General features: G+C 41.1%; 2 protein-coding genes across 11 annotated transcripts in view; one reads left to right on the forward strand and one right to left on the reverse strand.

Annotated features, from left to right (window-relative positions):
* Window positions 1-22: 22 nt before the first annotated feature.
* map3k14a (mitogen-activated protein kinase kinase kinase 14a) lies at window positions 23-11970 on the reverse strand. Of its 3 annotated transcripts, none has more exons than XM_080044677.1 (16): window positions 11924-11970; window positions 6433-6705; window positions 6246-6330; window positions 5923-6148; window positions 5164-5556; window positions 4828-4962; window positions 4604-4733; window positions 4081-4209; window positions 2521-2625; window positions 2262-2419; window positions 2011-2161; window positions 1292-1606; window positions 1088-1197; window positions 769-907; window positions 564-664; window positions 23-441 (listed from the first exon to the last, which is right to left on the reverse strand). In XM_080044677.1, the coding sequence occupies exons 2-16, from the start codon at window positions 6689-6691 to the stop codon at window positions 280-282; spliced, it is 2598 nt and encodes an 865-aa protein (XP_079900803.1). In that variant the 5' UTR covers window positions 6692-6705; window positions 11924-11970; the 3' UTR covers window positions 23-279. The 3 variants fall into 3 exon arrangements, with proteins under 3 accessions (XP_079900803.1, XP_079900802.1, XP_079900804.1); XM_080044676.1 differs by lacking the exon at window positions 11924-11970 and adding an exon at window positions 8602-8701; XM_080044678.1 differs by lacking the exon at window positions 11924-11970 and adding an exon at window positions 8336-8352.
* A 2865-nt stretch (window positions 11971-14835) lies between these two features.
* Window positions 14836-26549, forward strand: part of gpatch8 (G patch domain containing 8) — a 29125-nt gene continuing 17411 nt past the window's right edge. For 3 of the 8 annotated variants that reach the window (XM_080044308.1, XM_080044306.1, XM_080044303.1), the window contains exons 1-5: window positions 14863-14948; window positions 18637-18691; window positions 19502-19579; window positions 20473-20509; window positions 23449-26519. Coding sequence is in view for 4 of the 8 variants with exons in the window: in XM_080044303.1 (XP_079900429.1) it covers window positions 26513-26519 (7 nt within the window). In the remaining 4 variants the exon portion in view is untranslated. Of the gene's footprint in view, window positions 14949-18636; window positions 18692-19501; window positions 19580-20472; window positions 20510-23448; window positions 26520-26549 lie in introns of all 8 variants that reach the window. The other 5 variants (XM_080044309.1, XM_080044304.1, XM_080044307.1 and 2 more) reach the window with 4 other exon arrangements.

Consider the following 26549-nt stretch of genomic DNA (forward strand, 5'->3'; position numbering starts at 1 on the left):
TCAGACACTCTTCATAGTTCATATTCTGTTTATTGACTTAATGTAAACACGTGATACAGAACTATGTACCATTTAACATCACAGTGGTTCCAAAAAGTTCAGCGCTTTGACAGAATAATGAGCACTTAATAAAAGACACGTTTGTTTTAAAAAAAAATTTAAAAGGCAACTCTAGTGGAGTTATTTTTTTTTATATATAATTAATGATTGTTGCACATTGAGACAATTCAACAGTTCAAATGACACTGCGGCCGGTGGCAGGAGACATCCAGTGGGCTCTTATCTGGTCTCAAGAACTCCGTCTCTGATCCTCCACCTCCAGGTAGAGCTGAAGTCTGGAGCGGGAACACAGCAGAGCTCCAGACCCGAATCCTGCACCTCGTTATCGTGAGCAACCTGCTGGCCCTGCTGGGTTTCCAAGGTGAACACCCTCTTAGAGATCTAGAAAAGGGAGACACACGCATTAAGCATTAAAACAAGGGTAATCATGCTCTATAAGAAACAACAAAACGTGAAAAGCTGTCCCAACACATGAGCGCGCAAGGCTTGCTGCTAGCCCTCACCTGATCGCTGATTCCAGTGGCGATGTGACCCACCTTCACCCGCCGCTTCTCCCTGATGCGAATGCTTTCCCCGTCGAAGTCTCTGATGTCCACGTCCACGCCTAAGGGCCAATCACACAGCAGAGAGATACACGTGGGCGTTACAAGTTGAAGTTTGGTTCAAATCATTTAAAAGAAGAACAGACGTTAATGTTTTATATCTCACCTTCAGAGCAGCAGGGTGGTGGCAGCTGTGTGGGAATCAGCAAATCCACACTGAAAACCTGCACATCTGGCTGGCTGTTGTAGGAGAAGACACCGGAGCTGAAGTCGTCTCCTGGGCTCAGGGACCAGCGGCCAGAGTCCTGCAATAACGCAAGTCCATAAAGTTATCAAGCTGGCAATTATCGCTACAGGGCTTTAAAAATATGATATATTACGGGATTCAAAAAGTGTGTTGACAAAGTGATGACTCGGCGCTGTGATTGATAACTCACATATTCAATGCGATGTAAATGTACTCTATTGTGATTTTTTTTAGTTACCTTTTTGTCCCATGGTTCCCAATTGGAATAAGGCTCAGTGCTGAGGCAAGACAAGAGCTGCTCCTGCATCTCGGCGGGGTGAAGCTGAGACAGACTGCTCAGGTAGAAATCTGCAAGCAAAGCAGGAAAAACAATGAGTAGGATTCATAACGTTTAAAAACACATAAAAACTAAAATAAGCAGACACACTTTGAGAAGCCTCACCTCGCTCCAGTTTACGTAGCTCAAGTTCAGGCACAGTGGTGACCTTTTCGCTCCTCTTGGGACTTGGCTCAGAAATCAGCGGTTGTGGAGAGAAAGTCGAGCCTCGCTTTGACCAATTAGAATCAGCGTCATAGTCATCGTCCAGCTCCTTCGTCTTCCTCCCTGCTAGGATCACTTTCTCAATGGACTCCTGACGTTCTTCCTCATCCTCCGAGTCAAGGCTGCCATTGATGAACTGCAGCGAGCCAGGAGGTGTGTCTGCAATATACAAGGGCTCTGTGTATGGCCCCTTCACTGGACTGGTCAGTCCACCCACTGCAATTACACAAACACAATACATGTCTTTACAAACTGTGGATGATGGCACAGTGTACTTTTCTTTTATAGTCTAAGTAAAAATAAATAAAAAAGCCCTCAGTTGTAACACTAAGGCTGCTCTATCATATTAGTGAAGGTTTTGAAGACTGTCTTTACATCAAATGAATACCTGTAGGCACTACTCAGGGAGGAAAAGGTGCAGCCAACAATTTTCTCAGTGAAATAGTCTATCCTACATAGATGCTGGAATCGACAATCAGTCTAAGACAAGACAGTACAGAAAATATTCATCATAATGTTATTAGGTCTTGAATTTCTGAAAACAAACTATGCCCCTGGATGCATCGCTTAACACTGCAACAACAACAAAAAGGCAGTGCAGTGCAGGTTTAATTAGTTACCTTCTTTCAGGGCTCTAGCAGTTTTTTCTTTCAGGCTAGATGCAGATGCTCTCTTGGATGGGTCCTTCTGAAGTCCTGCCTTGAGAAGGTCAGCGGTGAGGGCGCTGCAGTCAGGAGGGATCTCTCTCAGAGGCGGAGGCTCGTTAGCGATCTGTAACCATCACAACAAGCGACTGGCTCAAAGGGCTGAACGTCTGCCATTTAACGGCAAAGGTGTAGTGTTTGTGTGTCGCTGCTGTGTCAAGTTATACCTTCAGGTAAAGTCTACAGGTGTAGTATCGTGTCCAGGGTTGACACCCGTTGAGCATGTGCAGTAACATGCAGCAGCTGCTCCACACATCTGCTTTGGCGCCGCGGGGTTCCCCTTTAACGATTTCAGGGGCCATGTGGGTCTCTGTGCCCTTAAGATCTGCATTGGATTACATTGGGAAAACATTGAATTAAGACCAGGAAGGGGATAAATGACATATCTTCTTAACTGAATCACTTATGTTACACGCTAGTGCTTACCTTTGGACCCACTGAGGCTCTGTCCCTGACTGTCAAGTCTCTCTGCATGTCCAAAGTCACACAGGAAGGTGTCTCTACCGTCCTCCGACAGCAACACGTTGTCAGCTGCGGGAAACCAGAAGGGTCAATTATCCACTGCTTGAGCTTTGTAGCTTCTTGGATGACAGTAAATGTAAACAAAGGTTATATAAACTAAAAGGGGCCCACCGTAGCTAGCAACATGCCCATTTACAGAGCCTAGACTGTGAATTAACTCTGGATGGACAGGTAGTGGATCTTGAGGAGATGTCCACTGATTTTGACAAACAATTATTTTAACAAGCATTCTCCAGAGTTGCTGACCCCACCTTTAACATGGGATGATGTTGGAGCCTGCTAACAAACAGTCAGCAGATAAAGAGATTTACAGACACCATTACCGACACCAGGTGGCGCCTGAGCTGCAACAGCCCAATCATGCTGTTTGTCTGTCCTCTATAGCTTTAAGTTTGTTTTTAGATCTTCCTCTAACTTAGTTCCCTATCTGTTTTTCTCTTTTCCTCCTTTTTTTGTTCTTCTTTTTACTTCATATTCTTCCTTCTTTCTGTTTTTGCACGTATTCTCTCTCTTGTCTCTCACTAGCTACTTCCTGCTCCTCGACCCATCTCCCCCCTCCCCCCACCATTCTCTGTTTCGTTCTCCCTTTCTTTCTGGCTCTCCTGATTCTGTGCACATGCGCCATTTCTAAAGAGCAGCGGTGAGTCACACTGTGGGAAATTCCCAGCCCGTCGCCTTCGCTGTGGTAGTCTGGTTTCCTAACACAGGTGCTGAGGATCAAACCTCGACTTGTATCTATGACACTTGTGTTCCACGCAACAGCTGCACAAAGACGCTAAATCCTCCGACGAGAACTAATTAGAAAAATCTGACTTACTCTACTCTGTATATTTTTGTTTTCCACTAGGTACCACCACAACAACAAAGTAAAAGTCAAGCTGACACATTTAGTTTTACTGTTATTACTGTGCTACTTTGAACTGTACAATAAACGCTGTTACAATTCATCTTGAAAGTGTTTATGGGCCAATGCCAATATATGGTGTTTTGATGTAATCACTTTTTTAGTCTTATCATTTGCATTCATATTATAGATAACTCATTACTCTGGAGAAGGAGGCGGACTGTCTGAAAACAACATTTACAAGATCAACAATTGTCAATATGAAAGAGCACAAATGGTACTATTTATTATTAAGCTGAGGATTTATTAAATTGAAGACTTAAATTAAATATTTAATTTCACCCACACATTTGGGCGCTTTCTTTTGGTTGCTTTTGTTGAATTTCACAAAACCACTTTTCCCTTGCACCATAAAGCAAATAAGTTAATATAAAATAGTGACAATAACTCACGTACTTGTTAAATTGATAAGCTCCAAAGATAATTGTCTTGAATAAACTAACGATGACTTGAGCGATTGACGTGTTAGTACAACGCGGATGAGACCAGACTGGAACTTTTCTTTAACTGTTGTAAATATGTGAGATGAAAGTGGCAAAACAGCCTTTTAAATAACATACCTTTAATGTCTAGATGCACTACTTTCTTCTTCCCTAAGTACTCCAGCGCTGTTAAGACTTGCGAGTGGTAGTGAAGACTTAGGTCTTCTGGCAGCCGGCCACAGTCCGCTATCAGCTGGCCCAGGGAGCCTGCAATAACAATACAATAACAGATACAGTCAGACCCGGATGAATACCATATCTTGTTAATATTTACCAATACACAGTCTCCTATGCAACTGTTCCTTAGTTTATAGCAATAGGAATTTGATGACAAAGGAAGAGTGTGATATGTGTCATTGTGTTGTTAATCTCCCATCATAGACGTTCAAAGTAATCTGGACCAAAACACTTCAAGGAAGCTCAACAGTCATTTCTGGCATCCCAGAACCACCCACTTCCACCCTGATCACATCTGTATTTCTGTCATTTGCACTTTATTCATCACATCTCACTCGACCATTTCCAACCTTCCAAACCTCAATCTCAACAGCAATCGGTGAGTACAGGTAGAATGTGCAGTGTTGAAGAAAGGCTTGTTTACCTGATTTGTGGTCCATGAAAAGGACGACATTCGGCCCCTCTCTGACCGCTCCAAAGAGTTCCACCACACGAGGAGATCTGAGGGCACTCCACGCACCCACCTCCTCACTGCTGAACCTCTTCAGGGCGATCTGTGAGAAGAAGGATGGAACAAAAGAGTGAGCACTCAAAACATACAAAGTGGGGAAAAAACAACAAGAAAGAGCCCGATATGCACTGTGTTACCTTTTTGATAGCAAACTGGAAGCCTGTGTTGACATCTTCAGCACTGTGTACTTCACCATAGGAGCCTTCCTTGAGAAACTCAGTGAGGACATATTCCCTCCCTTCTTTGTATTCAGAGTCAACAGGCTGGATTTTCTGATAGAATAAGAGAGAAACAGGTTGGTGTTGGTAGCAGTTTTCTGTATTGGATGCCTCAAAAAAGAATGCTTTGTTGTGTGTTTAATGTGTTAACGTTATAGTTATCTTTCAAGGGAACTAGCTTATTACTGAACCTGCCCATCACAACCCTGCACCATCACACTCTACCTGTGGGAAACACTGGTAGCAAAAACGTACTTCATTGTAAAAGATGATTCCCTCATTGCGGATGGAGTCATCTTGCGACAGCTCATCTTCCTCTTCTCTTGCGTCCCTCTCCACGTCTTTGAAGAAGGGCCCGGCGTAGCACGGGTCCCCCTGACTGACGCTGCCCCTGAGGCCGGCGAGGGCTAGGGAAGTGTCTCCCAGACTGCTCAGGGAGTCAGAGTCACTGTCCTGCCCGTAGGACCGCAGACTGAAGAGGGGGCCGCAGACCTGCTCCCTCCAGTTGAGCGGGGAGCAGCTGGAGCCTGTGTTGTAGATCTGTTGGCTGTAGACGGAGGGTCCTCTGTCCTGCTCCCCCGAGCTCTCAACGCTGCTACAGCAAGAAGAAGTGCTGATGTCGCTTCTCCCTCCGAGAGACGACTCCTCCTACGGGAGATAAAGACAGCACGTTTGTTTTTTTTCAGACTATAGGCGATGTTTACTTTCTAAGATGAGTTTGCCGGGGGGGCCGAACGTTCAAGGCCATGAGAGGCACCTTTGTGTGATTTCGGTGATTCACTTCCACACAACACAGCTAATGTTTGCACAGGAATGTCTAGAAATGGAGCCTCCGACTGCCAAAGAATGTGGCAAATGTTATCCTTGACGATGATTCACAAGGAAAACACTGCAAGTTCTTTCAAGAAACACAAAGAGTATACAAATGTTCCAGCCTCTTTCTTAATAGCAGCTTTCGGTAGCTTTTCATATGTAAGTCAATGAGATGTGAGACGATCAACCCAAAGTGCTTACCAGGATCCGGACCAGAGGACGTCCACTCTCCTGTTCTGGGACTCCTGAAGGCACTCGGTGTCTGTGTCGCTGCTGCTTCTCCTTCCTCTTCTCCACTTTCTTCTTGCCCCTGCGTTTCTGTCTCTTCCTGGATTTCTTTTTGGGCGTGAGCTGTGCTGACAGGCTGCTCGGCTCCTGGACGGAGGCTGTGATGGGGCACGCCACATTGTTGTGCTCCGAGGGAGAACTGAAGCAGAAGCATGACAACAAGGTCAATTCCAGACATTAAAATAATTCAGACATGCCTTGCGTATGAAGTGTGAAATGTCATGGTAATGTCATACCTGCTGTCGAAACAGTTGGGGGAGGCAACAAAGGAACGTTCGGAAAGTTCATAACCGGATGGACTGAACTCTGTGTTGGCTTCACCTGAGGAAGAGAGAAGATAACAGTGGTCATGGTCAACTCTCTGTCCATCCATGCAAAGTTATTTGATTCATTATACAAAAACTATCAAAAAGGTATAATTACATGTAGCTTGGGCGATGACTGTCGAGGTCTTCAATGGCATTTCTCCCACTTGCTCTGCAGTGCCATGTGTCATGAGTTTCTTGACTGAAGGGCTGAAACACTGGGCTATGTAGGCCACTTTGCTGTCCTTCCCCTCATCTTCCTCCTCCTCCGTCTCCTGGTCGGCGGCCGGGCAGGACGGGTACGAGCCCTTCAGCTCGGCTTGGGACGACCCGGAGAACGGCGAAGTGGAGTTAAAGATCCTTTGCCTCACCGCCATTTCATCTGTTGGATCTAGAGACAGAGGAAACCACAAGCAAAACGGTTAAAGGTGCTACGAGGAACTTTTCTGTATATCTGAAACAGTCTAATTTTTCCTATGATGATCATAAATGACATAAAACAACAAACAAGACCATCAGTGCAGAGAATGCTATTTTTATATCCTTTTTCTTAATGCCTTTGGCATCGATACGATAACCCAGGAACTCCAGCTAGTAAAAAACACTACTCTTGTGGCTGCAAGAATTAACAAAAACTGAAAGTTCCTTGGAGCGCCTTTAAATTAAGTTTATAATAGGGCTGCAGCTAATGTGGCTGCAATTAATCCGACGATTGTTTTCTTTAACCATGTTTTTTTTCTAAAAGAATTTTGTTGAAATTTTACACAGACTGAAATGCAATGGCGATACATTTATCTCCTCGACAAACTGCCCTTTTAATTGATTCTTACATTAAAAACTGACTTTGTTGAACATGTTGAACAACTGCAATCCAACACCTTGTTACCGCGTCATGTCTGTAAATCATGCAGTTCCTCCTGCCTATCATCGCGCGATTGACTGACCTTTATATACTGTTTCCTCATAATGTGACAAAGGATTTTTACTATCTGCTAATGTGAGAGTGATGGTGCTTTAAAGGGGAAAACTGGATAGGCACCACCAAACTATGTGTTAGTTCAAGTTAAAGCTTTTATTAACTTTGACTTATTTGTTTGCTAATAACCAAATAAACACCAGTCCTAAACAGTTAAGTCTTTTATTTCCAGGGTCACCGGTTGTAATCAGGCAAAGCAGAAGAGCTCATAAACTTGAATCAACTTAAGATGAGATGTTTACTCTTCTGTCAACAGAAAAATGCACAAACTTCTTCAAATCAACAATAACAGGCTTTGTATTGTGGTTAAGTGGGCTACAGTATTATATAAATCTGCTTCTTTATATCTCGTTTAAAGGTTGAACATTTCTGTCAGCGTCGAGTAAGATCAGGGTTGTGATGATTGCTTTGTTCGGGAACCAAGTGAAACTTTGAAAGCTTTGCGTTGGTGGGCAGATGAGACAGGAAACTCAAACCCTGGCCTTGTTTTGACAGTTGCAACTGCGTCTTTCATGCGAGCACTCAGAGGAAGTAGGCTACACTACAGCGTGTTAAGGCACAGCCCGGGCTGAATTTCCAATAAAGATTTGCGTGATGACTGCCGTTGCCTTGGGAGGTTATAATGGTCAAAACATGCATGACTGTAAAATCATCAGATCCAGACACACTCCTTTCATCTCCTCTCATGGGTTTATGCATTAAATGCGGCTTAAAGGGCACAGAACTGATGCAACATGCTGCAACTGTCGTCCCAGTCCTCAGCGTGTGTATTGCACTAAGCTGAAGCTTCTCCCTGTGAACCAACATCTGACTCTTTCTGCACTTAGACATATAGATATTTTTAATAGCGATCATAACAGGATCGTCCCAGCTTTACTGAAACAATGGCAACAAATAATACGCGAGTAATGTTTTGCATATTCTTGCTCTGGACAATACCAATAGACTACAGCACAAACACAGCACTAATACAGAAAGTCATACTCGTGAAAAACTGGCATGAAAACTCAAATGAAAGCTGTTTTAAGTTTAGTGGCGTCATTACCTTGTGTGCCGACTGCATGCACTGCAAAGACTATCAAGAACTATCTCGAACAAAGCAATTCAACTGTCACTTCCTCCTTGAGACGTTGCACCGGTGCTCTGAACGCGAGGCGCAACACCACACCCAATGAATTTACGTGGAAAGGAAATAGAGAAAAACCCACAGCAGTAAACAACACAACCACAAAAGCAACTGTGTGTGTGTGTGTGTGTGTGTGTGTGTGTGTGTGTGTGAGAGTGAGACCAAGCTGGGGCGAGGAGACATACCCACAGATGCCAGTCTGAACTGCTGTATCTCTCCCGCGTAATAAGTAACCACTGCTGAACATCTACATTGGTGAGAGTTTGGGTTGCAGCGTTGTGTGTGCCTGGTCTGTCATGCTCTGATTCTCTGTGGGCTCAAAGCTCTCTGCTGCTTCGCTTGATGCTGGCACTGGGCCAGTCAGGGGGGAGGAGCTGGCTGACGATGACTTATTGGAAATGCATCTCCTCTTCCCCATATTCCCCCCTCCCTCCAACGGGGCAGGCTATACTCGCTCTTCCCTCCGACTAGATGAAAGGATAGCGAACGTGTTTGGCTATGCTTTTGATGACTGAAGACTATGAACTATGGACTGTGCCAACACGCATAAACAACACCGGCTCTCTGTGGCCACCGCCCACCAAGACATGCTCAGGTTTTACTCTGAGAAAAAAACTGATAAACGGATGGGACCATTACAGCACAGCATCAAGGTTAAATGGAATGTTTAAAGATGTTAAATGGTCGAGAGTACGCAATTTTGGAGAATGTTTGTTGTAGAAATATCTCAACCTGTCTTTACTGTGTGTGCGCTGAGAAAAATCCAGTGTTAATGCAGCCTAGGCTCTGTAAATGGGCATTTTGCTATGGCGGGGCCCTTTTGTTTACATATTGTTTAAATACCCGATTGCAGAGCCTATAGGCTTTGCATTTATAACAGATTGTTTTACAGTGCACAGTGCACACACAGTATGGACAGGTAGCGGATATTGAGGAGATATTCACTGATCTTAAGAAAATAGTTATTTTGAAAACAAGCGTTCTTCAGAATCACTGACTCCACCTTTAAAATCATGAAATACGCCATAACAGTGACAATGCTCTGTCCATGATGTTATTTGGGATTAGCATCTGTCCTTCACCACACACCCACAACAACACTAAATGAAATATAAAGAGTTTCATGACCTTTCCTGTTCTCTGATAACCAACCAAATGAGCATGTGGCCAGCTTAACATACATGTAATGTCACACGCCCACACACACTCTGTCCACCATATTATGCCATGCCAGTAAAACTAACAACAAGAAAAACACTTCTGCCTGTAAAGATGCAAGTATTTAATCTTAAGGAAAATATTTTCCACAGAGAATTTGGAGCAAGTAAGTGAGTATGAGCTTTCTAAAAGTAAAAGGCTAAACGATCAGTTGATTAACTGGGTCGAGAAATCAATCACGTAAATAAACATTAGAACATGCTCTAGTTTTGATCTATAAAAAAGTCAATATCACAAACCACTACATGCTTCAGGAGGGTTTCCAATCTGTAAAGCATACTGCTCGTCGTCACTGTAAATGAGGGAAACCTCGGTGTCTTTCTAGTGAAAATAAAGGTTATTGATTGAATGATTGATTGATACAACATCCTCTGTTCCTATTTTGAATACTGAAAATTGTTTATCAACAAGTAATTGAACACAAACCTCCCCAAGCAGAGAGGGGAAGAGTTATTATAGGATGTTGTATTGGAGTACATGAGAAGTACAGGTATACCTAATAAAAACTTAATAGATAGTGTTACAATTTATTGTCATCTAGTTTTGCAGCTAGATCCTGAGCTGATTTCACATAGTATACAGTGAGTTGCTATATTGAGCGGACTCCTGCTCTACACCCACACAGATTAATGAAATTCCAAAGCCTTTAGTAAGGACAGTGAAAGGGGACTCAACCTGAAGTTGGCCTCAGAACTCACACAGCCAAGCAATCCTTAAGGCAAAAGCCGGCTGCTTGGAAGAAAAATGGCCCACACAAGGGCGACCTAACATGTCCGGAGCATTCACGAAATCCATTATGCTTCTGAGTTCTTCTCCCAATATTCAGTCGCCCCTCTCAGTGTCTCTTCTAAAAACTTCCCCTATTTCCTAATGCTTTATCACAATTGACTACAATGAAGAAGATAGCTTTGAACTGTTGGTCAAACAAAACAAAAGAAATCCGAAGTCACCTTGAACTTTTGGAAGTTATAATAATAGACTTATTTCACTTACAGTTTATAGATTATAAAATCAGTCAATCAATCTAGAAAGTAATCTGCAGATTAATCAATAGTCATAATAATCATTAGATGCAGCTAAATTTAGAGTTTGCCTAATTATTCCTCGCCAATATCACTTTTGTAAATGTGGGGATTTACACCATGTTACATTTCTCTTACGGAGTAATGCTCAGAAACACATCAACTGAACAAGTGGACTGAAAGATTCACATGTATTCCATGAGTGATGGTGAAGGTCAGAGCAGTAACACTGTGGCATTGTCTAACTCCAGAAGGTATAACTTTTTTGCACCCAAATTTTGCAGTGACAGAACACAATTGGTTTCTCATTGAAGGATGGACCCAGGCCATGGGCTGCTTGGCTGTGTCTGTTTGACTTGGCTAAGATTGATTCAGCATGTATTTGTGCAGTATAGGGATACACAGAACTTGGAATCAACATACACTGTGGATTGTAATGTTTACAATGAATGTATGTGGTAGATATGGGCACCTTAACGTTTAATATAACATGTAGAAAAGATAAGCAAATTGAATAACATCAAATAGCATAGCCTATATTGGACAACATGAAATTAACATAATAGGCCAAGGTATTTGTATGTGCACTTCCAGGTAGAGCAATTAAGGAGTGATTTTTAAATGATGTAGGCCTATGTGTATCAAGGCTCTAAATGTAGCAGGCCTATATCCGTCTCCGCTTACAAGCTTCTTGTATGTGTATTTTTTCAATGTCTTAGCCTATTTATTTTCTTTCAGGTAGGCCCAATGATAAGCTAGCCTATAGGCCTGAATAGATCACGTCATAATACTTCTATAACAAACAAAACCACCTAACAACAAGCCAGCAGCAGTGGAAAAAGTACAAGCCGGAGTACACCAATTGTTTTAATCATAGACATCTGGCCACAGCAGGCGCATTGTGGGTTGGAAAAAGTTTGGTGACCTGTAACGTCAAATTTACAGTAACAGCATCGGATTTATTACTACGAATAGCCTATAATCTCACAACCATAAATCATATGCTTTGGGCCTAGGTTTATATTTACAAAACAAAAAATCCGGAGCGTATGGGCCTTAGTTCTATTAACGATGTACTAAAATAATAATAAACTTCCTTCGAGCCTCATTCACGGACGGGTTTACAGGAAATTTAAAGCGAAATGTTTCTACCGTTCGTTAAGAAGACACCATTTTAAAATAAGAAAACGTTGACGGAAGACACAGATAACCTGTCTAAATGGTTGAACAATTCATTCAATTATTATGTAAAAAATGATTATCTTACCAAGCTACCGAGCTAGTAGGCGTCGGCCGATGGCGATCAGCCTTCTGTCTAACTGCAACATTGACTTCCGTTTATACATTTAAATTTAGCTTTTATATTCCCTTAATTTGACAATAGGCTAATACTATTCGTCATCTGGGCCTACTCTGCTTATCAAATAATTGTTTTAGGTACTTTGTGTTGCTGTTTGCGCCATAGTAGCCAATATATTAGCTTTTTCTGTGTGACTATTATGCTTTTAATTTGAAGCTGAAATGTTTGTAGTTCCTGTAGACCTATGTGCCTGTTCTCAATTTGAAACAGTTCCTGAAGAAGCAGAGCAGGAAATGGTCACGTAAAAAAGTGATTTGACTTTTCAAGCAACACTAGGCTATTTCTTTATTCTTTTTGTAGCATCTTGTTGGCCTATATTTTACACAATGCCATCTTTTTTTCTAGGCTACTTTTTTTTCATAACAGACATATAGGCCTAGAAGAAAAATAGCTAAATATCTAATCCCTGCTAATAAGTAAACGAGAGAAAAGTAAAAAATAAATTAATAAAAAATAGGCTACACCTTTTATTTGCATTTTAAAGCTATAGGCCTACCTCTTCTAAATATGATTGGGCTATCTGTACTGATACTGATTCACCACAAGATGGCGTTAACGACTTTAAAAGTATTTCTGCTCCAGTGCAAGCGTCATTGTCTATTTTTATTGTGTACATTATAGGCTGCATGGTGTGCAATCTAAGGGGAAGTAGGCTATCATCACCAACCTTTATTTAAACAGGCAAAAATTGCTAAGAAACAATGTCTTATTTAAGCAATGGCCTGGTAGGAGGTGAATGACCTCCTGGGGGGAAAGGGGAGAGGGAGAGAACAAGACAACAATGAAATATAACCAGTAAAATCACACATAGACAACAATAACATATTCAACATAGCAACATAAGTTAGACAAACATCAGTAACATACAGCATAGCAGTAGATAGATGTAGATCACGGTGAGCTTAGACTGAAGCAGCTACACATTTTGTTAGGGCCTGTTTGAAGAGTCTATGGTAAAGGATTGTAACTGTAGGGATTTTTGAAGTTGGTTCCAGCTGTCAGCGGCCGCAAACTGGAAGGAAGAACAGCCCCAGGGAGGAGTATGCCCTAGGAGCATTTAACAGAATGAGGGGGGCAGAACGGGTGTTGTGTGTAGGGTGGGGGCGCAGGTGAAGAATCTGAGTTAGATAGGGAGGAGTGAGACCTAGAAGAGTTTTAAAAACCAGCATCAGCCAGTGGATGTTGCGCCTGATGTCCAGGGGTGGCCAGTTTGCAAGGTGTAGAGGTCACAGTGGTCCTGTTTGTTGGTTGCAAAACGAATGGCCGAGTGATAGAGGACGTTAAGCCGCTCAAGTGCTCCTTTACGGGCGGACCTGTAGATGACATCGCTGTAATCGAATAGTGGAAGGACAGTAAGCTGAACCAGGGAGCGTTTGACAGAGGCAGTGAATGAGGAGCGGTTGCGAGAGGAAGCTGAGTCTGGCTTTTACTTTCGACTGCAGAAAGGACAGATGTTCAGTGAAGGAGAGGATGCTGTCAATCCAGACTCCCAGGTATTTGTAGGAGGTTATTGGCTACTGCAATAAAATGTTATTAATAATACCAAGAATTAGTGTAGTGTATTTAATTCTCAATCATTTTAAAAGTCAGTTGATGATGATGTAACTGTGATTTTGATGTCGGATATGACCAAAATATTGACTGCAACTCACACCAGTGAAACTTTTGATATATAGCCCACATACTAGTCATTTAATAAAAAATTGCAGATTTACTTAATCTGACCAAAAAATAGACGGGCCTATACATATAACCTGACTATGTATCACAATCCCATGGTTTTAAAACAGGCTTTGCTTATCATTAAATCATTAAGTATGGACTAGACAGGCATGAAACACTGTGGGCTTACTAAAATAGATCTCCTTTTCTTAGATCAATAAATCCAGTTCATGCAACATCTGAGTCTGTCAACAGAGCCCAAAGAAGAGGAAAGTCAAGTATTTTTGTTTGAGCTTGGGAAACAAAATAGTGGATCACGTTGCCATTGCTTCTGCGAAGCATGTTTGAGAAAAGACTACTAAAGTTTTTTTTCTGCATGTCTGCAAACTGACAGGAGGCTATACCATCTGAACAGAGGACCAACCTATGCAATATGACCTTATAATACAAGAGTTCCCTTTAAAGTATTTGGCATCATCATAGGCCTATACAGTGGAAATGGTGTCATGTGTGGAAAGGTTATAGTTTAATCTGCATGATTGGTCATGTTGTAAATGGGGACATATAGGCTACAACATGTCCTAAGGATATTGCAAAATTCCCTAACTCTTATAGGCTAATTAAGAGATCATTACCACAAATGTGCCTATTTAGTGATTGCTATAGCCAGACAGACTATGTTGGGTCCTATTACAAAAAGTTGCTATTGAGCCTCTTGACCAATATTTTCCAAATAATTTTTCGATATAGGCCTATGTATGTTATAAGTAGGCCTAGTACAATTAATAAAGGGATATTAGGCCAAGGCCTATGTAAAATAAAATAGCCTATACAGGCCTTTTATAGGACTAATGTTAGAAACATAGAAGCATATAGGTCTATAATGCATGGAACATATGGACACACATTTTCAACAGAAGTAGGTTATTATATTTTTAACAAACCAAATAATAAAATAATATATAGCCTAGTTTGAATTGTGTTTACATAGACTATGAATTTACAAGAAAACAGCTTTTAAATAGCAATAACAATGTCATGACCACTATGCATGATGCAGCTAAACGAAATAGGCCTACCCATTTTAATACAGTTTGATGAATGAGGTAGCCTAGTTGTTGTGACAGGTCAATTCAGAGTGAATGGTTTGCGGAGTGAGCAGCATCACCACAGCTTGTGTCAGACACAGACGGAACGCGAGAGGAGAAGCTGCTGCGTTCAGAAAATGGCCGACAGATTTTCCAGGTTCAACGAAGAGCGTGATTTCAAGGTAATGCATGTTAGACATACTGCCAATTTACATTTATCCCATCGTGTCCAGACGATTAAGCGTACCAACACGGAACAAAACATCACAGACGGTTGAGAGTTATCACAAACTGCATCGTGCATTTCGGGTCTAGATGTCGCTCGCTAGCACTGCAAGCTAAGCTAACGTCCATTGCACTGCGGCGTTTGAATTTAACTTCCCTTACGCCTTAGTGTTTGTTTGGCTATTGTATTTAACTCCTATCATCGATGCCACATTGTGCATACTGCGTAACACTACCAACCATGCATCACCAAAACAGATATTGAAGTCAACTAGCTTGTTAGTGACCTTGGTTATTTATCGACACGCTAACATTTGGTAGCTAACTCGCAGATAGCTATCTCGTACGCACATAGGGCTATTTTAGCACTAGCAAAAAAAAATGGCCGTATCATTTTGACATCTTGTTTACGATCAACGCAGCTTCCTAGCACAAATGTACATTAAGCCAACTATCTGTTATTCCAGTAATTTTATGACATTACGTAAAATTAGTTGTCACATTTATCTAACGACTTAAATGCACATGCAGTTGAAGTGTGGGGCATTGTTATCGATTGATTTTAGTTTAACAACATGTCCTAATTTGCTCATAATCACTAAATAATTCGGTTTTTAACCTGTGTCTTTCCTTCTATAAAGAATATATTGTATTACCGAAGGTGTTTTTGTTGAAAATGTTGTTTCTTGTATATTTATAGGCCTAATTGTTATTTAATTGTGTTTTTGACTGGAAGCTAAGTAGCCTAGGCTAAGCTGAACACACAATGGGTTTTTATTTTGCATTAATAATACTAATATTCAACAGTGAATAACATGGCGTTATTTCAACTGTATATTCCAATTCATTCCAGAGCTGAGTTGCTGAATTGCACAATGCTTGTATGAGCTGTTTCTTCCATTTGCCTATCTGTGATCTAAGACCACACCCAGTCAAGTCCTAACACAATATAGACAAAACTATAAAATCATTTTAAGCCATATTTTCCAGTTTCTTTGTTATTAATCTAATTTATTTTCTATCAAATCCCTCAGATTACATAATAATTCATCTCCCTGCTTTACCCAGCATCAGTCATACCTTGTATCTTTCCACATTTTCAAGCCACCTAATAGGTTTTTAATTCTTTGGCATAATTGTTTTTTGAATGATCTGCTATCTCTGTAACCAGATGTCATTCTGCTTGACATCTTGTCTCCAGAAGAAGGTGAATGAATCAAATTCCTTCCCTTCTTAAAAAAAACATTGCAGTAGTTTTGAAGTGTTTTTTATCAACAACCAACCTCAAATTTCTGTAAAAAGGTTAAAAAATGCATAGGGGATGATACCCGATTATGCACAGCACGGGTGTCATTTATTGAGCAGCTTCAAAATATTTACTCCAGGAGCTATTTTTCCTACATCACATTGCTCCATTGGAAAAGTACTGATGTCATCATGTTATTGTATAAACATAGACATTACTATCATTTTCCCCCCAGTGATGTGTGAAGGAAGAGGAGAGTCGCTCTATGAACAGAGAGAGGGTTTACAATAACACCAACCCAGCTGCTCTTCCATACACTTTTGTTCTGTCATTAATGTCCCAATTTAGAGAAACATGGCAAGCACAGTCACCCCAGTGATCCGACTTGGTTTTGGGTCTTTTTGGTTTATGAAATATTGTATAGGATAGTCCCTTAACTTGGCTACAATTACTGCAGCAGTTTGTTTTCAAAGTAGTCAGTAGCTGTAGCAGTGATGTGGTAAAATATTAGGCAAATGATCAGACATGCCATAAAATCCTTTGTATGTCTATGCATATTTTGTGAAAAAGTTTGTGAAATTGCTTGTGTTTTTCCTCCACACTTGCTGTGTTGGTGTCCACCGGGAACTCAGTATTCTGCTGTTTTGTCAGTAAGAGGTGAATTGCTGTGTGGTCTGAATGAGCCTGTTGAAGGCAGCTCCAGCTCAGCACAGTGAATGTCTGTGTGTGAGTTCTGCTGTGAACACATTCATATGTTCAGTATTCAGAAAGTTTCCCTCCCTGGACTTAAATCCTGCTGCCAAGCAACAGGGTGCAGGAAACAACCACAGATTGTCTACCTAAATATCTACAGCCCAACCAGTCCAACAGCTCTCTTCACTCTATTGATTTAGATTGTTGTCGTAACAATAGAATGCTGCTTATGTTAAGTTGCAGAAACACACCACAACCAGGCAATTGAAACTCCCCAGAGCTGGCCAGCAGAAGTTCTAACATGTCCAATGTGGGGTGCAATGGATCATCCTTTCCTTTGTAATGTTGTAGTACAAATGGAAATGTACTGAAGTGAAGATAATTCTTGCAGCATTTTTGTAGCATGCAGAGGGAATGAGGAAGCAAGCAGCAGTTAAAAAAAGGTTTGGGTTGTACTGAACTGGGCCAGTTTCGCAGAGATGATTTATGCCTACTCCCGGACTAAATGGAATTTGAATGGAGATTTTCCATCGAAAAGTACAAGGTAGTCCAGAGGTAAGCAATCCATGTCTGCGAAACTGTCCCTAAATGTGCTGAGCAGTGGTGGGAGCAGGGAGCCATCGATTTGTTCGTAAATAATTACTTTACTCTTCCTCTCCGCATCTCCCCTCACATAATCCCCAGCTTCACTCATGCTGATGACGGCTCCTGTTTCGTCTGAATTAAGGGCTGCCAGTGTGGCATCAAATCACCTGGTTATTGTGGGCTGATTTGAGCAGTTGCCTATCGCTGTAAATCCAGATTCCCGTAGAGAGTGTGGGGGTTTCATTCTCCTGCATGGCTCAGCCCATGTTACATCTGTTTTCTGCTCATTCTGTCGCTGTACTGTATAAAAGAAGTCCTCAATGATAGAGAGAGGCAAAGTAAATATCCTGCAGTGCGTGTCCAGTCCCACAAATAGACCTGAAACGGTGAAATGAAACCTCAGGAAGTCGTATATTTTCTGTGTAGTTATATAAGACTTAGTTGTCTACACATGACCTATTATAAGCAGCTGTCAACAACTAGAACATATATGAGCTGTCAACTATTTTTGGAATCTCTCAGATTTTTGCTTGCGTGAAGGTCACTAGAAAACAAGCACACAAACATGACCTTCTTCTCCCCTCTGCTGCTAAAGAGAGGAAGCCATCTGTCTCAGGGCAGCAACTGCTCTACTATATAAACACACTCCTTTTGGTTTAGGTAGCAAGCTCATTACTCACTCTCTGTCCCAACCAGGGCAAGGTATGAACCATATATGCTTAATGAATTTGACAAACATAAATTGTAATCTAATCTTCATATTGAAGGCTATATTAAATGGGGGGGGGGGGGTGCAAAATGGGATGGGTTATGACGAGTTAATGGTCTGTAATTATTAAAATAAAATATACAAGGTAAAAATGTGGGTATAAAATGAAAAAAGCGCTAACATTGCTCCACAGCAGCCACACCGTTGAGGCTGCCTGCAGTGTCTGCGGACATTATTTGATCCCTGCGGTCTCTTGACAGCAGGGATCACCAAATGCCGATAATCTGAAAATTAAGGTTTACCTAATATATATATATATGTTTTACAGAGACAACAACTTTATTCGTTCAGTCTGTACTTAATGTCTTGTCTGCCTGTAACTTTGTGTTGTGTATTGTTGTTGTCTGACCAGGTTTCTCTTGAGAATAAGACCACGTGTCTCACTGAGATTACGTGTATGAATAAAGGTAAAAAACAAACTAAGGGACTAACATAGTTTTTTCTTTTGTATTTCCGGTCGTAGCATATACCTGCTGTGTGTACTTTTCTCTTCTGGTGCATGGAGCTTTGCATCTATGCTGCACTTAAGCAAATGTTTCTCTGTGTATCTTTTAAACATTGTGTATTCATAAATACCTTATGCGTTCCACACATGGTTCAGGTAAATTGTGGTTTGCTTTCATCAATAATGTGTGTGTGTATGTTGGATGTGAGTGGACCATCTGAGTCCTTAATAAAGATTATTATAATAATAGATATGTTTATAATTTGTCCAAGATATGGCATGATAAAACCAACATTTCTACTTCACAAATAGATTGGGTGACACAAACAGTACTTTTAATCTCTTGTTGAGAGTTCTTGGCTCCCAAATACAACACTATCTTGAGTTGTGGGTAATATACCTGCTACAAAGTCCCAGTTCTACTATTCAGTTTGTGTGATTGTCTGAATCAGCTTGAATTACTATTACCCTTTGCAAATGATAGGCAGTGTGCACACCTTCTTGCACAGTGCTGTCAAATTGTTTTGAAAAATAAACTCGGTTAGTGTCTTGTTGTAAAATGCTGATTTTGCTGGTGTAGGTAAGTGTTTAATGTGGATCCTTTCGCTTTCTGTGATTGCTACTAATTAGGGCTTGGACTAATGATTATTTTTCATTCCAAATGAATCTGCTATTCTGTCAATTGACTAATTGTGTCAACTCTTACCACCAACCCAAGCAGGTCATAATTATATACAAATCTAAAATGAGCTTTTCTACGTGTGTCACTCAGGGTGGGAATCACTTTGACGCCTATGAAGAGGGCCACTTGGAGCTGGAGCAGGCGTCCCTGGACAAGCCCATCGAATCGGTAAGGCTGCAATCTTTCATCCCGCACCATTGGACCCGCTGTGAGAGTGGATGATTGGTCCAGGGAGGAATAAGAACCACACCTTTTTTTTACTCCATTCATTCCTGTCCATGTAGATGCATCCAGTGTTTTCTTGAACACATTTGACATCTAACCTGTAGAATCACTTGTCTCATGTCCATTAATGCCCTTAAATCCCCTTCCACTTCCCATGTCCTCTGCCTACTCCATTTCCTGTGTGACATTTAGAATAAATAAATAAATGCTAGATCTTCCTGTCTTATCTAGAGCTTTCAGATATACGTTTGCTTTTTGAATCAGTCACCCATTGTTAGTCATCTTAGCACTATGAGATGAGATGAGTCTGAAAGCTTGGAGTGGATAAAGCACTGCCATTTATGAATGCTTTGAAAAGTTGTAGTTCATCCGTTTTAAACTATCTTGTGTAGTTTGTAAGTAATGAACAGACTATTTGGTTCATGATTTACTGCCTTTTAGTTTAGTTTTTTTTTCTTTCTATGAGCCATTTGTGATTGACATAATTTACCGCTCTGTGGTTTAAATGTAGTCAGAGGAAGGTTGACCCTAAATGAGACCCTCTTAAACAAAAACAAACATGTTGCAGGGCAGATTACAGCCAAATTAGTTAAGAGTTTACAATTTGAATATCTGGATTTTGCAGTGGTTAGAATTAGTTCGTTAATAAAAAGTGGGCAGTGCTTATTCCACTTCATTTAGCAACTTAGAGAGTGCAGATCAGATGGTGTGAATGGCTTCATTTGTGTTTGAATGAGTGTGTTTTTAAATGTAGCTTTAGAATTGATGTGTTTGTGTCTATAGGACAGTTATCTTATTGTACACAACTTGGGGTGTTCGACATTTCTCTCCTGCAGCGAATTGGCCCCCTATTAGCTAAGCAGCAATGACCCGGTTTGTATTTGCACGCTCTGCTTTCTTATATCCTATCTTTAGGGTCCTTGTAACGCTTCTCTGACTGTCTTTCTCTCTCTCTGTTTCACTACTATCACACTCGACTATATCTATTCTCTCTCTACCTCTCTCGCTCCCTCCCTACTACACAGTGATTCGGTGTACAGTACCCTCTGTCATTCTGTGCTGGCATGGTGCTTGTGCAACTGGGACTGCATTTTTTCGCTGAAGAGGCACATGGATAATAGCGCAGGCAGCAATGTTCTTTCTGTCTTTTTCACTCTCTCCATCCTTTCTGTCTCTGAAGCCCTGTGGTGAGCAGGCCCAAACTCCTCTAAACTACACTGTCGGGTCACCTCGCCTCAGCATCATTGATTTGCTATTTGAGCCAATCGAAAGGGATCAGCAGCCAGATAAAAATAACCATTAGGCATACAATATAAAAAAATGAATCCTGTAGGAGCAGGCAACTGTTTCAATAATTATAATTTATTAATTATTAAAAGCTTATACAATAGAAAGTTTCTTCCTTGATGAAAGCTATATTTAAACAACTGCCGTGGCCTTTTTGATAAATGTGTAAATTGAAAATTTGAATAATGAATAAGCCCAAGTAAATTCAACTGGAAAAAAAAACTAATGTAGCCTGCACATAATGTTTTCCATAGCTAGTGAACCAAGAACATTAAAACGTAATATCCTGGTTCAGTTTTATGTATGACGTATTTTCTCACGGGCATACAAACATTCCATGGTGTGTGGGCTTTGGAGAGGGAATAAAGAAGGGAGAGAGGTGGCCTGCTCACCTGGCTTTAGTGGCTCTGTTGCTACTGCGCTATTATTTGTGGAGGGGCCCTGAGGGCTGCGCTGCAGCATCACACAGTTCTTAACACAGCTGAGAAAAAATGACCACATCAGAGTAATTTATTCACCAATAATTAAAGTTGCACACCTGACATATGCCCTTTGGAAAGTGCATCCCCAAAGATGAAGGTGGCAGACTTTTTATCCGCAGGCAAGTAATCATAAAAGGTTTGCCACCAATTAAACCTGGTATTACTAGAGGATTGGTGACACCTGTTGTTATATCAGCTTTGCTTTCATAGTACAAATGACACATTTCCTATTTTGAAAGGCAAAATGTCCCAACATACCAGCCAAATGGCTCCCAGCAACTCAAAATGTCAGTAGAAGACAAGAAACAAGTAACCATGTTGTTGGGTATACAGGTGTGTCAATGATCTGTTAGTGAATGCGTCGGCCCAGCTTCTCGGAGCCCCTCCCTTGCCACTTATTGTGTGTGATCTATAGGCAGCTAGAGGTCTGTGGTACTTTATTGGGATCTTTTTTCTCTTTCTTCCTTTCCCTTTTGGTCTTTTCTCTTTCTCTCTAACGTTGTTTTTGCATTGCATGTGTTTAACTTGGTAGCATTAAGTACAATTTTCTCTCAACACTCTGTCCTAATCACTACTACAATTATCTCCCCCAGAATCATTCCTCCCTCATCTCCTGCCCCTACCAGTCCCTCCAAAAACCCCACCCCTCCCCCACCTGACCCTGTCCCAGAGCGATATGCAGCGGGCAGCCTCAGAGCCACAGAAACCACACATACACACCACAAATCTAAGAAACACATGTGTACCGGCCACAGGGAGATTCACCTTCTTGGTAAATCGTTTATTATGTAGTTTTCTTTCTATCCAAGTTTTAGTCATCACAAAATATCTGTAATATACTGACAGGACTTTGGTATAAGACCTGACCAATTTTTATTTTATTTTAACACTTTAAGTCAGCATTGCAGTAAGAGTGGAGATATAAAAAAACATCCAAAGCCATTTGTCAGTTAACCAGTCCGATCACATTTACAGAGTCTGTGTTTAAAAACATTGGAGTAGTAGTGGCCTTCAGTGTTTTTAACTCAACTACATGTTTTTAACTCAACTACACTTTGAAAAACTTCTAGTTGATGAATTGTTCCCACGGAATTATGAGGTAAGTAGGTATTTTCAAATTGATATATATATATATATATATATATATATATATATATATATATATATATATAACATTTAAATTAATTGGACTATGCTTTCCCATCCCTGAGATAATAAAATATTTAATCTTCTCACAATCTGCCGTATCTGCACAACATGCTTCCAACTTACTGGGAAGCCGGATCTGTCTGTTGTAGTCATTTGGCTCTTGATGCCCTCGGACAGTTGTTTCCATTTAGTCACACCTGCAGTTGCTGAGATGGACCGGGAATGTACAAAGCACCAAACACAAGGGAGCTGCTAGAGTTTATGAGGAATAGCAGACACTAGGTCCTGTCCTCGTGCCAAAATACATTCCTCAGGGACGCCAGAGAGGGTGATGAGTATCAGCAGCTCATGTTTTGCACGACAGATCCCTAAAGGGTCTTAAAAGGTCACCCAAAGAAAATGATATAATTTGGGTTCATTTTGGTTAAGTGACTCACTATGTGTGAATTTGAATGCCTGTTCTGTGTTACATCCTCATTGGTTATCTGAGCCAGGGCAATATCGGGACACACAAACCTATCCATAATGTACACGTATAAACGTATAATTACTCTGAGGTCTCTAGGTGGGGTCCCCTGCATATCACTTCCCTAAACCATCTATTTTACCATGCACTGTGCCAATGACAGCACAGTGCACACCCTTTTAAAAGCACCCCCTCTTGTAGATCTCTTGTTTGGATAACATTTTCTATTTTTTCTTTCTCCTGTATTAACAGTCAGTTGGTGGATTTTATTGACATGCCTTCCTTTTTCTGTTTGTATACAGTATTATGTTTGTTTAAAAGTAGAGAGAGATTTGCATTTTTACGAATTAGAGAAGCTAGCAGAATTTGCAGTTGAAAGCGTTGGCCGGTTTCTTACGTTGTGTCACGTGTGACTGTTTTTTTGACAGCCCAGTATTTTAAAGCCAGGTTCGTATGGAAATGCCTTCACTCCACTTGCACTGCTGTTGGACTCGCCGTCGTTGCCTTCATCCGTCTGTCTGTCTTTTCTTTTGGTGCACTCATCTGTTGTTCAGCACGCAGTCTGCGCCTCATCTCCGCCCTCTAACCTTTTCTGAGCCCATTTTCAAACACAACTATCAGCAGTTGCCTCATCCAACCTGCCCTTCTTGTTTTTGTTATGTTTTAAATCTCACTGGGATAATAAATAAATAAGGTAAGGCAATATGCTCTATGAGCTTTCATAGGTTTACATTTCATTGTGCAGCCCCTGGTCAGACTTTTGTGATGAAAAATAAACAGGTCAGCTAACAGGGATTGCATTAGAGGCTAAGCATTTCTCAGGCTTGTAGTTTATGTTTATGAGCCTCATAGACCAGCTAATTCTCTAAATCAATATACGTGTTCATGTGTAGAGTGTTACTGCGCCATAATACTGCAGCAAATGACAGAAGCATACTCAATGTCGGTTAGAGGGGAGGTGTTCACTGCAGCATACTCTGTAGTGTTTTCCTACTCAGTGAAGTCAGGGGAAACGTTATCCACCAGGGAGAAGGCAACACACTCTAGGGCCTTACAGCCTCTAACTCTGTGTATGTTATGACATGTCTAGTAAACGGCAAGGCAGGGACATCTTAATCACAGCGATGGCACTTTTAATGTCCCAGATATGAGTTGATTCAGGCAGGCTGTCTCCCGTTCTCCTCCCACCATGTGGGGCCCAGGCAACACAGATTCCTCTCTTATCTCATCCCACAGCAGAAGGGATCTGACAGTCATACAGAGTAAGCACGCTCATACATCCATGAAATGGAGGAAGCAAACGCCAAACAGAAACAGGAAGTGAAGCAGTTTAGGTTATCTCTTTTGGGTATTGGGACATCAGCCAAATGTTTTGGATATATATATTGTATTGATATAACATTGTTCAGTTTAACAACCGGCATTTATTTATATTTATTTTTTGAATAGGGCAAATGTAGGCCACTGTTTGCTTTGAAATACCAATAGTGGACGACAAACGGATTACGACCAAATATATCCCAAATGAGACCTTGTGGGCGGAGATGCAGTGTGTGCTGTGTGTGTGACTACCACTCCCCTTCACATGCACTAACCCATACAAACCCAGCTCACTTCCACCACCTTAGAAACTCAACCCCACCATGGCTCAGCCTGCTCTGTTTTGCCCCCCCCCCCCGTCCCGACTTCCTCTTTTTCAAAGAGAACTAATTGAGCCATCACCTTCCTCTGTGTGCCTGCTCCACCTGAGACTAACACACTTGGACTTTTGTTAACCCGCCCCACCCCTCTCTGTATGTGTACCATTCACAGTGCGCTACTAACACCGACGATTATTTTTGTTAAAACTCTTTAACAAAAAGCTGCATGCGGTTTTGTCCCATCTCCCTTCACTTTCTGTTTGTGAAAGTTGATGTCTATCTCTTTGTGATTATAAATATCCATTTTGTTTGGTTTGTATGTTTTTTTTTGTAGAATGCAGCACTCTGGTGAATGTTAGACAAGCTTGGAATAGTTATAATCACAACAGATAAAAACACACCGCTTATTAAGAAATCTCATTGTTAACTGTTAATTTGTGCTTGAGGATGTTCTGTAGTGTGTAGTGATGGGATGGTCTTGCATTTCACTTAATGTTTTTGTTTTCTTGCTGACCCAAACTAGTGATATAACGTTCTCAGACATGCCCAATTTACCCCAGAGTGTGCTAGGAATTCCTGTTGTGTATGTTGCACTCCTCTCTAGCCTCTTTGATTTATTATCAGTTGCCTGATCTTCTCCACAAAGGTTTTTGTTTACTTTGTCATAGCAACCATAAGTATTAAGAAAAAGTGAAAATTAATTGCAGTTGTTGCATTATTGTTGGAGTTCACTGTGAGACAACTGTCTCTCAGATTGTTGTGAAGCCTCTGTAAGAACATGTTTGGCCATCAAGGTATGCTTCTTCTAGTGTTTTTTAATAATATCTACAAAACCAATCAAATTAGAGGCATGCTAACAACAGACTTAATTATATATTTTTTTTAAATTGTTGAAAGTGGTTTGGACCAGACCATTGATAACAAACCAGAGATGCTGGAGATTTCCAAAAACATGCACAATAGCTATTTCTTGTATATATAATGTGGCTCCATGCACACAATGTCCCCCTGTCTTCACCTGCACACCCACATATCCCTTCACACATGCACATTCTTTCCACCCTGGGCCTTGTAATGGTAATCCAAGGCCCACTAGCTCCACTTCTGTCTCTTCCTCTCGCTATATATTTTTGTGACAGCTGTATATATGTTTCATAGTGCTCCCCCTTGTCATATTTACAGAATCACAGCAAGCTTGGAGTTTTCTGGTCTTTGTTTTGCAAGATTTCCATACCTGTTCTGTGTCACTTTTCTTTGTGTACTAAGATCTTGCTCTGTAGTGGTTCATATATGTATGCGTGTGATACATACAGTATATTGCCCTCTCCCTTCTCCTTCTCCTCCTTAATTTATCAGTTAGTGGATGTGACTTGATTTTTTTATTTGTATCATACAATAAAATAAATAGAAATTCTCATGCACAATTTCTCCGCCTTTCAAAAAAGGTTTTTAAACTGCACCCCCACTGTAGGAAGTAATTGTGTAGTTTACAGGCTTCACATAGCCTCATGTATTCATCATAGTGGAAAACCTACCCTTCCTCTCAGCCTCCCTCCCCCCCACAAACCCCCAACTGCCCTTACCACTCCTTGTGCTGGAAGACACTGATGTTACATGCTGTAGGTGATGTGGATGGTACTATTGATGGTGGTGGTGGTTGTGCTGATGATGATAGCGTGATCTGAATGATTTATGTTTGTTTGTTTTTTGACCAGTGACAACTAATTCAAGCTCCTCTTATTATTGGAATATTTTTGGTTTTTTTCTCCTCTCTTCTCTCTTCTAGGATAACATCGGGCACCGGCTGCTTCAGAAACATGGCTGGAAGTTGGGGCAAGGCCTTGGCAAGACCATGCAGGGTAAGGACTCCCTCCTCTTTACTTACACCT

This window comes from Ammodytes marinus (genome assembly GCF_949987685.1).
Source record: "Ammodytes marinus genome assembly, chromosome: 16".
Taxonomy (NCBI): domain Eukaryota; kingdom Metazoa; phylum Chordata; class Actinopteri; order Uranoscopiformes; family Ammodytidae; genus Ammodytes; species Ammodytes marinus.